Source organism: Podarcis gaigeae (assembly GCF_964106915.1).
Source record: "Podarcis gaigeae genome assembly, chromosome: 12".
NCBI classification, from domain to species: domain Eukaryota; kingdom Metazoa; phylum Chordata; class Lepidosauria; order Squamata; family Lacertidae; genus Podarcis; species Podarcis gaigeae.
In genome coordinates, this window is record NC_139688.1 from 46,336,484 (window position 1) to 46,354,024 (window position 17,541).

At 42.7% G+C, this 17,541-nt stretch overlaps 1 protein-coding gene across 1 annotated transcript in view; it reads left to right on the forward strand.

The window, feature by feature from the left end:
- The window catches only part of LOC310828605 (collagen alpha-6(VI) chain-like), a 69,794-nt gene that overhangs the window by 43,417 nt on the left and 8,836 nt on the right, over positions 1-17,541 (forward strand). Inside the window, exons 24-31 of the mRNA XM_083706219.1 lie at positions 2,180-2,242; positions 2,645-2,695; positions 7,139-7,174; positions 7,528-7,590; positions 10,959-11,021; positions 12,341-12,435; positions 15,577-15,749; positions 16,776-17,290. Coding sequence (XP_083562345.1) covers positions 2,180-2,242; positions 2,645-2,695; positions 7,139-7,174; positions 7,528-7,590; positions 10,959-11,021; positions 12,341-12,435; positions 15,577-15,749; positions 16,776-17,290 — 1,059 coding nt within the window. The remainder of the gene's footprint in view (positions 1-2,179; positions 2,243-2,644; positions 2,696-7,138; positions 7,175-7,527; positions 7,591-10,958; positions 11,022-12,340; positions 12,436-15,576; positions 15,750-16,775; positions 17,291-17,541) is intronic.

Genomic DNA, 17,541 nt, shown 5'->3' on the forward strand with positions numbered 1-17,541 from the left:
ACCGCTCGGGGGGGCGCTTTAGGCCCTAGCCTCCGTAGGTTTCGGACGAGGCGACGCCCCTCGGAGTCCTTTAACAAACTACCCTTCAAGCCTTGGGGGAGATGATGGCATTCCTCCCCCCCCCGATCTCATTTGCATGACAATACCCCGGCCAATGCCTAACCGCCAAAACCAAGGAGTTGTGACGTTTTGCTACGAGGTAGGCGAAAAAACCAAGTGGCTTCAAAATTTCAGCCAATTAGCCAAATGGAAAAATTCCTACCAGGCCCCTTGCGGCGACCAGCTGAAGCCCATAGCAAAGTCAAGGACAAACCTAAAGGGCGGGTGGGTGGGAAACCGCAGCTGCTGAAGCGGAGAAAAGGGGTGAGCCAGCGTCGCCCCGACCTTAAGTGGCCTTTGAATGGCCCGCCCCCGCCGCCAGCTGATTGGCTGGTGCTGCGGGGAATGTAAATTAAGGGAATCCCAGCTTCCCGCGAGGCTGGCGTCAGCCCCGCGGGAGTGTGGGTGGGGACGTGAGCCCGCAACCCCCCCTCCTGAAGGTCAGTTCGGTAGTGGCAGTCTGGAATGGATTAATTTGTTTTGCATTACTTTCTATAGGAAAGCATGCCTTGGTTTCAGAACGCTTTGGTTTTGGAACGGATTAAGTTTGAGAACCAAGGTACCACTGTACTTGGTTAAAAAAAGCTGTCCAAATGTGAAGGTTATATTACCAGGTTAGAATTTAGATAGCCAGGCGATGGATGCTGTGAGCTTTTATCATATCCCTGCAATTGCTCCTCTGGAGCATCCATACTTTTAGTTATAAAATTTGTTTGCAAATTCCTCTTAAATATATTCACATGTGGGCTCCTGGGCCTGTTTCAGTTCACACATTGTCTTTTAATCCCACCAAGTAGAAATGCCCTGGAATTGATCAGAAGTTATTTTCCAGATGTGTTAATTGCATGACACCCAGACAGCCAAATTCACCCCTGCGCACCGTCTGAATGAGAGGTTTCCTGTTCATTCAGATATGGAGGGGGGAAATGATAATGGTTCTTGTTTTCACACACAGGAAATATATGATTTGCCCTATTGATCTGATTTAAACTGCATGGACATGAAATTTACCTGTGATGCCTTATTTTGAGTTTTCAGCAGGTTGTGGCAATTTTGATTACAGATGCAGTATGTTGTGACATCCTTGTTGACACTGAAATTAATCTCAATTTCCCCCAGTTCCCTGAGCAGTGTAAAACTCCCAGGTCACTGGAGGCTTGTGGCATTTTTGTGATATATGATTTTATTTACACACAGTGCTTTTTTCCTTTAAAAATGTTTAGGGGTACAGTGGTACCTCGGGTTACATACGCTTCAGGTTACACATGCTTCATGTTACAGACTCCACTAACCCAGAAATAGTGCTTCAGGTTAAGAACTTTGCTTCAGGTTGAGAACAGAAATTGTGCTCCGGTGGCGCAGCAGCAGCAGGAAGCCCCATTAGCTAAAGTGGTGCTTCAGGTTAAGAACATTTTCAGGTTAAGAACGGACCTCCGGAACGAATTAAGTACTTAAACCGAGGTACCACTGTACTCTCATTTTCCTATTCATATTGAAATACTGCCCTTCAATGAGACCAATCTTAGATTCACAAAATGTTTTGGGGTATGCGTACCCCCAGAAAAAACCACTGTTTACCCGTATATAGAGGCCAGGCTTAAGCGGAGATGCAACTCCAAAAAATGTCTCAAATTCACCGATTAGATGTCTAGGGGAATACCACCAGTTCCCCAAAAGCTGTTAGCTTCCTAAATCTAAAACTCAGCCTCTTCTCTTTGACTTTGGTTGGCTCCGAAACCTGTGAGCCAATTCTCTTTCATACAGAGAGACGACTTGATAACATCACTTCCAGTCTGGTCAGGAGATGACTCTCATTTCCTAAAAGTGTCCTCAGTAATTTAGTTTTTGTGGCAATAGATTGTCCCTCACTTACATAACAAAACAGATACTTAACAGGTTAGGGCAATTTAGCGAGCAAAGGAGGTATTTTGGGAACAGCTTTGGGATTATTGCGGTGGAGGTTATCTCCAGACGCCAGTTTTACAAATTTAAACTCATGATTCTGAGAGAAGGGATTCTGAGAGGACATGTATCCCATTCGAAATCCTATAACAATATCAATTTTGTATTCATTTAACAGGGAGAGCCTGGTGACTCCGGCATAAAAGGGGAGAGAGGTCCACCAGGACGCCGGGGAATAAGGGTTTGTGTGTTATTATTTTGTTTACATTCCTGTAATTTTTATCCTGTATTTATTTATCTTGTGTACCTTCCTGAGATCTTTGGATCAACAGCAGTTTAAAAATTTAATTAATTAATTGATCATTACAGTCTTGAACCTTAAAAAAAACAACAACCCAGTGCAGATAAATTTATCAGAAGAAGTATTAATTGAGCTCATCTTACTATAGGAATAAATGAAAAATATTTATGGAAAGTAGGAGGAGAAATGGATGTTGTAGTCCTCTGTTTGTTTATATTTGTCAAAATCTTCTTCCCCTTCTGCGATTATTAATACAAAATGGAAGCAAAGAAGACCTTTGTGCCCCGAAAAGGGTAGATGGAAACGAAAATGAAACACTGATGTAATGTAACTTTGCTTTAGGGTGATGGTGGTGCAGTTGGATATGGTAAACAAGGACATAAAGGAATAAAGGTAAGAGTGAAAAGAAATCTTTAATGAAAATCTGAGCTCTTTTTATAAGTAAATGGAAATAAAACATGGATTATTGTAGAGGTATCTCTACAAAGTATCAAGCTTGGTGGTTTGACACCTATCAGTTTGCCAGCAAACACGTACATACACAAAAATAAAGTAATACAGGGTTAGGAAACCCGTGATCCTACAGATTTTGCCGGATTCCTATTCTCATCAGCTCCACTAAGCCAATGAGTCAGGGAGTTGTAATCTACCAACAACTGGTGGTCGCCATGTTCCCCACTCACAGCATCGTGGTTTCTGTTTTATGTAGGTGATTTTTCCACATCTATCGGTCTGTAAATTAAAAGAAAAAGGAGGTTAAAATCCCTAAGATATCCAGGCAAGAACCTGTAGGCTATCTATATAAAAAAAAATTAAATTTTATTAAATTTTCTAAATTACATTTCAAAATATTCATTTAAACAACCTTAAATCAATGACTTCCCTTCTTATCTTTCTGTGGTAATACATCCCTGCATATTTTACATGAACTAAACCATTCAGTAATTCTTTTTTTTAAAATATTTTTTATTGCTTTTTAACATACATACATATCATACATATCACAAACATACTTACACAGCCAAGAAAAAAGGAAAAAAGAAAAGAAAAAAAACACGAAACATGTAATACATAAAAACATAGACAACTCAACTTACATTGACAAACACTCATCGACTTCCCTTTATCTCGATTTCGGAATAAAGTTATCATATTTTTTATCCGCAGTGTCTCATTTTTCAAGCAATTTTTACGTAGTAAGCGTTATCTCATACCTACTGTCAATTTTTCAAATATATATTTGTTTTTTATCAACATTTTTATTTTCCTTTTATTTCTGTTTCCATATATAACTTAAATTTATCCCATTCATTATTAAATTTTGTACTTTTTTGATTTCTTATTTTCTGTGTCAATTTTGCCAGTTCTAAATAGTCAAATAGTTTAGATTGCCACTCTATTATCATTGGGATTTTAGACGTTTTCCAATACTGTGCTATGAGGGTTCTGGCAGCCACTGTTGCGTATTGAAAAAAAGTTTTATCTTCCTTTTTTATTTCTTCGCCAATTATCCCCAGGAGGAAAGCTTCAGGTTTTTTGCTAAAGGTGTATTTGAGGACTTTTTTAAATTCATTATAGATAGATTCCCAAAATTTTTTAAGTGTCTCACATGACCGCCACATATGTATAAAGTCGCCCTCCTTACTCTTGCATTTCCAACACATTTTATCACCTGTTTTATAAATTTTATCCAATTTTACCGGCGTCATGTACCATCTGTACATCATCTTATACATGTTCTCCTTGAGTGTTGTACATGCCGTGAAGTTCATACCTTTACACCATAAAGCCTTCCATTTGTCAAACTCTATATTATAACCCAAGTCCACTGCCCACTTCACCATCACCTCCTTCACTTTCTCATCTTTGGTGTCCCACTCAAGTAACTGGTTATACATTTTTGATAGTAATTTTGTTCTTCCTTCTATTATTTCAATCTGAAATCTAGATTTCTTCTCATTTATCCCAATCTTTTTATCTTCCGTCCACATGGAGTTAATTTCAGTAATTCAATGTTACATCCATCAAGTCTTATTTATACTGTTAAATTAATGTTACCAGCATTTTTAAATGAAGACAATATTCACCCATATACTCAGTAAACATTTTCCAGTCTTCTTTAAATGTGAATTCTTCTTGTTCTCTTATTCTATATGTTAAATCTGCAGGCTGCCCATATCCCATCAGTTTAAGTTGCCATTCTTCTTTGGTTGGAACCTCGCGTACATCATAGATACCGTATTTTTCGCCCCATAGGACGCACCGGCCCATAGGACGCACCAAGTTTTTTGGGGGGGAAATAAAGAAAAAAAAATTATTTTCCCCCCAGGCACTTGTGGGGCCGGCAGCGGGGAGAAGCGCTCTTCTCCCCGCCGCCCGCCTGCAGATCAGGTCCGGGGACAGCGAGAGGACGCGCTGCGCCTCCCCGCTGTCCCTGGAGCTTGCGGGGCTGGCGGCCGGGAGAAGCACGCATCTCCCCACCGTCAGCCTACAAACCACATCGGGAGACAGCGGGATGGCGGCGTTCCGCCTCCCCGCTGTCCCCCGACCTTGTGGGACTGGTGCTGCGGCTCTCCTGAAGCCTGGAGAGCGAGAGGGGTTGGTGCGCACCGACCCCTCTTGCTCTCCAAGCTTCAGCGAAAGCCTGCATTCGCCCCATAGGACGCACACGCATTTCCCCTTCATTTTTGGAGGGGAAAAAGTGCGTCCTATAGGGCGGAAAATACGGTACATCATACATATGTCACAAACAGGGAGGTTTGTTTTTCTTCTGGCAGAAACCAGTTCATCAGATATGCCCCCATCTCTCCCTTGCCCTCCACCACACACCCGTCAAGTGTTACAAAAGAATTATTTACAAGTTCCTGTTTTTCCTGGTCAAGGTAATCACCTCCTTTGTCCTGACCAAGAACTCAGTCTATTCCTGGAGGGTCTGTTATTGTCTGTGGGATGGCTACCTGTATGACACGCATCTGCCAGGCTGCCAGGGATTATCTCTTGTCCAAGAGGCTGCTGAATACATGATCTCAGGCTTGAGGGATTATGGCTGCCCACATGCCAGACCCCCCCCCCCTTCGTAGCCATTCCTTTCCCGAACAGAACAAAGTTGGAATGGCGCAAATCCGATATTAGAGTGATTTTATATGACTTTCTAAAGTTTTCCCAGTGAGCCAGTACATAGGTACATTTGCCACTGAATTGATACATTTGGTAATGTGCTGTGGAGGCCCTCTGAATAGAGATGGGGGTGGGGGGGGACTGTGTGATGAAGTGTTTTGTGGGGACATTTGCAGGAATGATTCTGTTGATTTCGGTAGTCAGGGTGTATGTCTGTCTTGCCAGAGTGGTGCATGCTCTAGTTATCTCCCGCTTGGACTACTGCAATGCGCTCTACGTGGGGCTACATTTGAAGGTGACGGGGAAATTGCAATTAATCCAGAATGCGGCTGCTAGACTGGTGACTGGGAGTGGCCGCCGGGACCATATAACACTGGTTCTGAAGGATCTTCATTGGCTCCCAGTACGTTTCCGAGCACAATTCAAAGTGTTGGTGCTGACCTTTAAAGCCCTAAAAAGCCTCGGCCCAGTATACCTGAAGGGGCATTTCCACCCCCATCGTCCAGCCCAGACACTGAGGTCCAGCAGTGAGGGCCTTCTGGTGGTTCCCTTGCTGCGAGAAGTGAGGTTAGAGGGAACCAGGCAGAGGGCCTCCTTGGTACTGGTGTCTGCCCTGTGGAACGCTCTCCCAGCAGATGTCAAGGAAATAAACAACTATTTTACTTTCAGAAGACAACTAAAAGCGGCCCTGTTTAGGGAATTTTTAAATGTCTGATGCTGTATTGTTTTTAATATTCAGTTGGAAGCTGCCCAGAGTGGCTGGGGAAACCCAGCCAGATGGGCGGGGTATAAATAAATTATTATTATTATTATTATTATTATTATTATTATTATTATTATTTGTGTGTGTGTGTGTGTGTGTGTGTGTGTGTGTGTGTGTGAGAGAGAGAGAGAGAGAGAGATTATATGTGTGTGTGTGTGTGTGTGTGTGTGTGGGAGAGAGAGAGAGAGAGAGATCCCCCTCCGCCAACCTTTAAAAAATTCCAGTAACACTAGTCATAGCTTGTGCTGAGAAAGACTAAAATATTAGCTGTGTGGGACATTTTCACTCCTCCCAGTTTTCTGTTTTTCAGCCTAACTTTGCGGGTTTTGGAGGGCACTAAATTTGCTGAGTTATCATTGGAAAGCTTGGGATTTTAAAAATGTTTTGTTTCTGCTTTTGCCTACAAAGGGAGTCTTCCAAGTGTGTAGGAGTCAACACAGTAGTCTTGTGATTTTGGGTGCCGGTCAGCCTGAATCGACTGCCTTTGTTCCCATGATCTGTGCCAGGCATCCTGAACCGTGGCCCTCCAGATGTTTTGAGGCTACAGTTCCCATCATCCCTGACCACTGGTCCTGCTAGCTAGGGATCATGGGAGTTGTAGGCCAAAAACATCTGGAGGGCCGAGGTTGAGGAAGCCTGATCTATGCATACTGACTCAAAACAACAACAACGACAAAGTGCCTTTATTTATGTAAAAGTGATGGGGAATGCACCCTGCATCTCTCTGCAGGGAATAAGTGAGCTGGCTGCAAGAATTTGCAGCTAGATCAAAGCAGCTATTGAGAAAAGTCATTCCAGATGAATCCCATTAGAAATCTTGACTGTGCAGAGGAAATAGGAAGATAAAATGCACTTTTCTTCTTGCAGTAGTTGCTGCTATATCTTTATGGGGATTGCTGTATCTTTATGGGGATTAAACATGATTAAACACTGTTTCCATCCTTTGTGTGTTACAGGGGCAAAAAGGCTTTCCTGGAGCTATGGGTCAGAAGGTACTGTTCTTTGGAAAAACTATGACATACATATTTTTTAAATATAAAAAAGGCCACATCTCTACTGTGTCCCACTTGCAATTGGAAGAGCTAATCAGAAGCCACTTGTCTGCCTCATTGGGCATTCCAAAAAATGTTCCAATACTGGAACACTTCTGTGTTTTCGATTTTTGGGAGCCAAAACGTTCAGCAACGGAGACGATCGAGAACCAAGATTTGACTGTACTTGATATCTTGGTCATTTGGGGTGCCTTGGTACAAAAGGCAGGCTATATAAATATTGTAATTAATAAACAGAGGCTTTCAGTAGCCATTTCCCTTCAAATTGATTGTGTTTTATGTATTTCCATTAGGGTGAGGCTGGCAACCCTGGCATTGTGGGAGAACCTGGGCCAAAAGGAACCGCTGGGAGAACGGTAAGCCAATATCTTAATATCAAAATGTACTTGAAACACACACACACACACACACACACACACACACACATGCTGCTTACTCCCATTGCTTACACAATTGCAATCCTGACATGGAGAGGTATCTGGATTTAAGCTTGTCGTATCATGTGGGCGTGTGCAATGTATTGGATTGAATCTTGGTGTCAGTAGGCAAAGGCTTAGCTCTCCATTAAGCCATGAAGTTCACTCACAACATGACCCTACCCCAAAGGGTTGCTACGAAGATAAAACTGGAAAAGACTAAGCATCCCACCGAGACCGTCTTGAAAGGAGGGCAGGATTTATTGTGATTAGGAATAATAATACCCGAAAGAGTAATTTGGAGTAATTGTGCTTTTGGCTTTCCTCAAGACACAACTGAGTCTTTTCTACTGTAGGCTTCATCTGGTGACAACCAGACATAAGTTTCAACTGGCCCATTTTTCATTTTTAGAATCCAGAAAGGTTTGTTGCCAAAGCTGAAGTGAAACACTGATTCAATATATCACCTCTGCTTTCAGTTAAGGGTACTCCCAGTACTCTGTGTTCATATATGAGTACAGCCTGGAGGAATGTTCCCCAGATAAAAGCTTTCCTATTACTCAGATTGCAACTAGCACTGTTGTTTTAGGCTGAAATCCTAATTCCACTTACCTGAGAGTAAGCTCCATTATATTCAACACAACTTTCTCCTTCGTGGCTATGGTTAGTATTGTGCTGTTTGGTGCCAGCTTCTGAAGAAACACACCATACCCTCCAACATTTCTCTGATGAAAATAGGGACCTCCCATTCCATAATGATAATTTTACTATTTATACCCCACACATCTTTCTGGTTTGCCCCAGCCACTCTGGGGAGCTTCCAACAGATATAAAGAACATAATAAAACATTAAACATTAAAAACCTTACCTTCAGACGACTTGGGGGTCAGATAACTCCATACCCTCCAACATTTCTCCAATGAAAATAGGGACATCCTAAGGAAAAGTGGGACATTCTGGGATCAAATCAGAAACCGAGTCGGCTTCTTTAAATCAAGAACGTCCCTGGACAATAGGGACACTTGGAGGGTCTGACATACCATAATTTGTGGAACAGATGACTTAAAAGGTTTACCCACAGCTTACTCTGGTGCAAACAGTGAGTAAGATACTGGTCCCTCAAAGATGTACCGTGAAGGCAGAAGAACTGGTCTCATTTGCACACACCCACACTCAAAAGTAGGGATGCGGGTGGCTCTGTGGGTTAAACCACAGAGCCTAGGACTTGACAATCAGAAGGTCGGCGGTTTGAATCCCTGTGACAGGGTGAGCTCCCGTTGCTCGGTCCCTGCTCCTGCCAACCTAGCAGTTCGAAAGCACGTCAAAGTGCAAGTAGATAAATAGGTACCGCTTCGGCGGGAAGGTAAACAGAGTTTCCGTTACAGATAGGTAGCCGTGTTGGTCTGCCATAGTCAAAACAAAAAAAATTCCTTCCAGTAGCACCTTAAAGACCAACTAAGTCAGTCCTTGGTATGAGCTTTCGTGTGCATGCACACTTCTTCAGATACACAGTTTCTGTGTGCTGTTCTGGTTCGCCAGAAGCAGCTTAGTCATGCTGGCCACATGACCCGGAAGCTGTACACTGGCTCCCTTGGCCAATAAAGCGAGATGAGAACCGCAACCCCAGAGTCGGTCACGACCGGACCTAATGGTCAGGGGTCCCTTTATCTTTACACTCAAAAGTAAAACTGAGTCTAACGGAAAATGGCAGGTTCTGACAAAAATGTCTAACGCCAACTTTTAGCTACCTGGAAGTCTATCACTGCTTTCCCCGTCCTGTCCCTGAAATTTTCACTCCTCTCACCCACCTGAAAATTGCCCAAATGCTCCCTGCTTTTGCTGCCTGTGAATGAGATGGCAAGGGGGCGGGATTAGAGACCTTTATACTAGCTTACTATTGCTAATAATAACTCTGTCATTTGGAGATATATCTGTTTCAGTTTCCCCTACTTTTAAAAAGGAGAGCTTTAGATTATCATGACCACCGTCGATTTATTAGTTGCCTTCTAAACAACCATCTCCAGGTGATTTACACGAAATATATCTAAAGTGGTTAAAACCAAAAAAGCAATTAAAAACATATTTAAAACATAGCTGTCAACGTTTCCCTATTTTAAAGGGAAATTCCCTTATTCCTAATAGGATTCCTCACAAGAAAAGGGAAAAGTTGACAGTTATGATTTAAAATAATAATAGATCCACACAAAATAGACACTTGTGGTAAATACCCATTTATCCAGCTGGGAAAAACTTGTAGAAACGAGGAGTCATGGATTTTCCAGAAATTGCAGATAATGGTTTGCCTGTCCTAACTCAACAGGAATGCTATTTCAGACACAGTTCTCTTAAACTGAAGTATTTTTGCATGTTTTGGTCATGCTGTGACCATAATTAATGAGATAAGGGCTGTAAAAGAGTTTTCAACTGTAGGAGTGCTATATAAATTATTGTTAACGGCGATAAGTGTACAGATAACACATTCCATCTGTGTTTCTGTAAAAACAGTATTAAAGAAAGCTTGCTGGTTGGCGCTATATCAATTTTCATACAAACCTAGGCTAAGATCCAAAGGACCAATTTAGTCATGTCACACACACACATACTGTGTCACAAACTACTTTCCCTCTCCTTGGTTTAAAAATGGGCTGACAAAAAGGGGCGGCTAGGCTACAGTGGAAAGAGAGACCGTTTCCCCCTATCCCTGTTTGTTTCCATTTGTAAACCACTTTTCGAGGAAACAAATCTCCAACAAAGTAGCTAACCGAAAGCGCCTCAAAACAAAATAATATAGAAATTGAAACTATTCCCTCTACTCAAAATACCACTAAACAGCCAGCCCAAAGAGAACAACTCAGCCTTGGACAGCAGACCACAGAACCATTTCGGCAGCTCAGTGTGTAATCAGCTACTGAATGCAACCATAAAAAGATGGATCTTTAAGGCCCATTTGCAACTTCCACAATTGTGGGGCCACCACTGTCAAGGCCCTCTGCTGTGTGATTAATTCAAGAAGGAGGAGGCGGCAGTGGCAGCAGTCCGGGGGGGGGGGGGAGAGAATGATAACAGAGATGAAATCCTCCTTCTGGAAGCAAGAAACAACATGCTGAATCTTCTGATTCTTTGTGCCTATGAATTTAGTTCTACCATAATGATGTTGACCTTAAGGAGTCATAATTAAGACACTTCCCCAAATGTTCCTGCAGTTCCTGGAACTTTTCATAAGGAATAACCGTTAGGCTCATTTTCTGTAATGCCCAAGATGCTAATTGCATTTTTAAGGAGTGTCTCTCCCCATCATTGTTTTTAGGGTCCTGAAGGTGCTACTGGCCTCAAGGGTACATTGGGAGATCGTGGTCCTCCTGGATGTAGGGTATGTGACTATGCCATCTTTGCTTTGGGCAACCTGCTATGCATGTAGAGCTCAGTCACTGTGTGGGCTACAATAACTGTAGGCCAAGTGTGATATATAATTTACACCATAATAATAATAATAATAATAATAATAATAATAATAATAATAATAATTATTATTATTATTATTATTATTATTTATTATTTATACCCTGCCCATCTGGCTGGGTCCCCTCAGCCACTCTGGGCAGCTTCCAACAAAACACTAAAATACAATAACCTATTAAACATTAAAAGCATCCCTAAACAGGGCTGCCTTTAGATGTCTTCTAAAGGTTTGGTAGTTATTTTTTTCTTTGACATCTGGTGGGAGGGCGTTCCACAGGGCGGGCGCCACTACTGAGAAGACCCCCTGCCTGGTTCCCTGTAACATGGCTTCTCGCAGTGAGGGAACCACCAGAAGGCCCTCGGCACTGGACCTCAGTGTCCGGGCAGAACGATGGAGGTGGAGACGCTCCTTCAGGTATACTGGACCAAGGCCGTTTAGGGCTTTAAAGGTCAGCACAAACACATTGAATTGTGCTCGGAAACGTACTGGGAGCCAGTGTAGGTCTTTCAAGACCAGTGTTATATGGTCCCGGCAGCTGCTCCCGGTCACCAGTCTAGCTGCCACATTCTGGATTAATGTAGTTTCCGGGTCACCTTCAAAGGTAGCCCCACATAGAGCACATTGCAGTAGTCCAAGCAAGAGATAACCAGAGCATGCACCACTCTGGCGAGACAGCCTGCGGGCAGCTAGGGTCTCAGCCTGTGTACCAGACAGAGCTGGTAAACAGCTGCCCTGGACACAGAATTGACCTGTGCCTCCATGGACAGCTGTGAGTCCAGAATGACTCCCAGGCTGCGGACCTGGTCCTTCAGTGGCACAGTTACCCCATTCAGGACTGGGGAGTCTTCCACACCTGCCTGTCTCCTGTCCCCCCAAAACTGTACATTTAAACAAACAATTTAAGATTTCAGTGTAGTATAGCCTAGTATCATTTTTTTTTTTAATTTGCAGAATATAGATAGATATATTTCAAATGAAAGCAAGAACACCGAGTGATACTGAATCCTAGGTGTGTTTTCCAATGTATTTCTTATCAATAATAAAAAAATGGTGTCACCCCATATTTCTAAGTTATAAACCAAATCAACGGAACAAATGGCTTTGCTGAATGACTGTTGATATTCTGCTGCAGTTGCCTTACTTAATGACTTTTCTTTCAACTTCATTATCAATTGTGACTGAGCACAGAAATCTATTTTTAATATAATATGCTATTTTTCTTCTTTCAGGGTATTAAAGGAGCAAAGGGTGTGGCTTCTTTTTCCGTATGTATTCACCACATCATGGACCTTAAATATTCAGAAAGGTTCTATAATTCCCCCCTGTAATCTGTGGATTACTCAACTTTTCTTCTCTTTCTCACTCTGTAGCCGTGCGAACTCATTGCTTATATTCGTGAGCACAGCTGTAAGTATTGATTCCTACTGCATTCAGTTACTCATGAAGGATAAATGATTGTCCTATTGTCATGGGCAGATAGGTAAAGGTAAAGGGACCCCTGACCATTAGGTCCAGTCGTGACCGACTCTGGGGTTGCGGCGCTCATCTCGCTTTACTGGCCGAGGGAGCCGGCGTACAGCTTCCGGGTCATGTGGCCAGCATGACTAAGAAGCTTCTGGCAAACCAGAGCAGCACACGGAAACGCCGTTTACCTTCCCACCATAGTGGTACCTATTTATCTATTTGCACTTTGACGTGCTTTCGAACTGCTAGGTTGGCAGGAGCAGGGACCGAGCAATGGGAGCTCACCCCGTTGCGGGGATTCGAACTGCCGACCTTCTGATCGGCAAGTCCTAGGCTCTGTGGTTTAACCCACAGTGTCACCCATGTCCCGGCAGCGCCACCCTTAATCATATAGCTTTGGTTGGCTACTGACCTCTACAGGCTTAAGAAGTCGACGAGTTTTCAAATAGCTTTAGGATCTGGCTATCTGTCTTGCCAAAACTTCAGTTAACTTCTGCTATAGGGAGTTATCTCTGTCTGTTGTCATGATAGCTCCTTGACGACCATTTCCATAGCTCAGATCCTGCAGTCCTATGCTACTGAGATATACCACTTTCCTAATTCTGCTTTTTTTTTACTTTTCATGGGAGCCAGAAATGTCTACACCAAGCAATAAACACATTTGGGAGCTGGCAAATTTGTTCTTTTTTCAGGACCAGTTGCTGGGACCTTTTGCTTCATTGAATAATCCATTTATTCCTTCTTGTTTAACTGCCCGCCAAGCTTACTCATGGTGGTCACTTAATATATCTGAAGTCGCATCCACATTATATTATATATTATATATTATATATTATATATTATATATTATATATTATATATTATATATTATATATTATATATTATATATTATATATTATATATTATATATTATATATTATATATTATATATTATATATTATATATTATATATTATATATTACAGTGGTGCCCCGCAAGATGAATGCCTCGCAAGACGAAAAACCCGCTAGACGAAAGGGTTTTCCGTTTTTGGAGGCGCTTCGCTAAACGAATTTCTCTATGGGGTTGCTTCGCAAGACGAAAAAATCTTGCGAGTTCCCGTGTTTTTTTCTCGCTTTTTTCTGCCCTTTCCCTAAGCGCTAAGCCGCTTCTCAGCTGTTCCGCTGATAAGCCGCTTCTCAGCTGATCGCTAAAAGCCGCTAGACCGCTAATAGCACTAATCCGCTAAGCTGTCAATGGGCTTGCTTCGCAAGACGAAAAAACCGCTAGACGAAGAGAGTCACAGAACGGATTAATTTCGTCTTGCGAGGCACCACTGTATATATTACATATTACATATTACATATTACATATTACATATTACATATTACATATTACATATTACATATTACAGGGACGCGGGTGGCGCTGTGGGTAAAACCTCAGCGCCTAGGACTTGCCGATCGCATGGTCGGCGGTTCGAATCCCCACGGCGGAGTGCGCTCCCGTTGTTCGGTCCCAGCGCCTGCCAACCTAGCAGTTCGAAAGCACCCTTAAGTGCAAGTAGATAAATAGGGACCGCTTACCAGCAGGAAGGTAAACGGCGTTCCGTGTGCTGCGCTGGCTTGCCAGATGCAGCTTGTCACGCTGGCCACGTGACCCGGAAGTCTCTACGGACAGCGCTGGCTCCCGGCCTATAGAGTGAGATGAGCGCACAACCCTAGAGTCTGTCAAGACTGGCCCGTACGGGCAAGGGTACCTTTACCTTTACCTATTATATATTATAATAATATAATTTTATTTATATCCCGCCCTCCCCAGCCGAAGACAGGCTCAGAGCGGCTAACAACAGTAAAGCATTTAAAGCACATATATGCCATTTTAACAGCCATGACTCCCCCCCCACCCCCAAGAATACTAGGAATTCTATTTACCCATCAGAGAGCTCTAATTCCCAGCACCCTTAAATAACTACAGGGCCCTCAATTCTTTGGGGGGACATCATGTGCTTTAAATGCACAAATTGGATGTGACACGAATGCCCTCTACATTCGGAGTTACACCCCATTGCTACACGATTCCATTCAAAAGGATTTCTGTAAAATAATGGTTGAAGCATTCTATGATAACTAGAAGAGATTCTTGAACCTTTGCTACATAATTTGCCAGTATACCTGAAGGAGCGTCTCCACCCCCATTGTTCAGCCCGGACACTGTGGTCCAGCTCTGAGGGCCTTCTGGCAGTATTCTTTTGGGGGCCGCCCAGAGTGGCTGGGGAAACCCAGCCAGATGGGTGGGGTATAAATAATAAACTGTTGTTGTTGTTGTTGTTAATGATGCTATATTATTTTCTCTCTCTTTCCTTTAGCTTGTTACCAAGGTAGGCACTTAACATTATACTGCAGCTGTTATGTGGATTTATGTGGCACATTTGTGAATTTTCTCTTTTTGTCTGTAGTAAATTGTTGTGCATTGTATTTGTTATGGTTTTGTAAACGTTCTTTTGTATAATTATGCATTGTATGATATCTGAGGCAATGGATTTTAAAACCTTTTTTTAAAAAAACCACCCTAATGATAATATTAGCATCATCATTTACTTCTAAATAACCAACTATGCTCTTTAAAAAAAAGAGCATAGTTGGTTATTTAGAAGTACATGATGATGCTAATATTTTTTAATTATTTTGTTAATTTTTAATTTTTATATTAATTTTTAAATTAATTTTTTAATTTTTATTACATTTTAAATAATTAAATTTAGAATATTCATTTAAACAACCTTAAAATATCAATGACTTCCCTTCTCTTTCCATGGTTCATTTTGCATATCATCAATCCCTGCATATTTTATATAAACTAAACCATTCAGTATTCCATTATTATTTCCATCAAAACTTATTTGCGCTATTGAATTTATCTTAATGTTGCCAACGTTTTCAAGTGTACACAGTTTCCCCCATATATTCAATAAACATTTCCCAATCTTCTTTCAACCAACTATACTCATGCATCTGATAAGGTGCTTGAGTGATGAATCTCACTGTCTGGCCCAAGAGATTGCACGATATGTCCTCATTGTGGCCCCCGGGGAAAAATGTGGCCCTTGGCTGCAAAACATCTCCTACCCCTGCTATTTAGGAATCCTTTTTGCATATATCAACTTACCATGTGGAATGGCGTGGGGACAAGTCTGTGCGGTTTGTCTTCGCAGCGCCATCTAACATTACTGCTCACGGTTGATAAACCTCTGTCTTTGAGGTGTTGATGAACTTGCAGCACAGAGATTATCTTGCTGCTCCATCGTGTGGAGCAGTTTCCCTCACGCTAACTTGGAAGTGCTTCCTTCATGCCTTGGAAAGCTAAGAGAATTCTCCACCCCTGTTTATTAATTTATTTTGAAAAGATTTGCAGATTGCCATATTTTTCACTCCATAAGGCGCACCTGACCATAAGGCGCACCTAGTTTTTAGAGGGGGAATTCAAGAAAAAAAATTATTTAAAGGGAGCGCTGAGCAGAGCCTGTATGCATCCCTGTGTGTGGCTCTTGGGAGCTTTTCCCGCCTGCCTCCCCCCTGCATTCGCTCCATAAGACACACACACATTTCCCCTTACTTTTTAGGAGGGCAAAAGTGTGTCTTATGGAACAAAAAATACGGTACTTTCTAAACTACAAAAATAGAATAAAACATTTTCGTTTTGTAAAAAAGAACTGAACACAGAGCTAGACTGGTGACTAGGGGCGGCCGCCGAGACCACATAACACCGGTCTTGAAAGACCTACATTGGCTCCCAGTACGTTTCCGAAGACAAGTCAAAGTGTCAGTGCTGACCTTTAAAGCCCTAACCACCCTTGGCCCCAGTATACCTGAAGGAGCGTCTCCACGCCCATCATTCTGCCCGGACGCTGAGGTCCAGTGCTGTGAGAGCCTTCTGACGGTTCCCTCACTGCGAGAAGTGAGGTTACAGGGAACCAGGCAGAGGGCCTTCTCGGTAGTGGCGCCCTCCCTGTGGAACGCCCTCCCACCAGATGTCAAAGAAATAAACAACTACCTGACATTTAGAAGACATACATTTTAATGTATTTTTAATCTTTGTTGGAAGCTGCCCAGAGTGGCTGGGGAAACCCAGCCAGATGGGCGGGGTACAAATAACAAATTATTATTCTATATTATTATTTTGTCTCCTGACCTTTGGAAATCTGGTGTCTGACTCGATAAGCCATCCGCTCTTTTGTCCTAGGGATGCCAGAATGCCCGGTATATCCCACGGAATTAATGTTTGCTTTGGATGTCTCTCAAGACACCACGCCTCAGATGTTTGACCGAATGAGGGAGATCGTCATAGCAATTGTGAAGGACCTCAGAATCAGGGAAAGCAACTGTCCTGTGGGAGCCAGGGTGGGCGTCGTGTCCTACAGCTCTAGCACCCACTATCTGATCCGCTTCTCAGATTTCCGCAGCAAGGAGCATTTGCTTCAAGAGCTCAAGGCACTTCCTTATCAGAGAGCAGCAAGCAGACGGGACATGGGTGCATCGATGAGGTTTGTGGCCAGGAATGCCTTCAAGAGAACTCTCCAAGGTGCTAACTTGAGAAAAGTTGCTGTCTTTTTTAGCCACGGTCACACTGCTGATCCAAATTCCTTCAACACAGCTGTCCTTGAATACAGTGCCTTAGAGATCCTTCTGGTGGTCGTTGCATTTAATAACATCACCCAGCTCCATCGTTCCTTTGCGGTGAGGAGAACTATGGTCTTTTTATAGAATCATAGAATCATAGAGTTGGAAGAGACCACAAGGGCCATCGAGTCCAACCACCTGCCAAGTAGGAAACACCATCAGAGCACCCCTAACATATGGTTGTCAAGCCTCTGCTTAAAGACCTCCAAAGAAGGAGACTCCACCACACTCCTTGGCAGCAAATTCCACTGTCGAACAGCTCTTACTGTCAGGAAGTTCTTCCTAATGTTTAGGTGGAATCTTCTTTC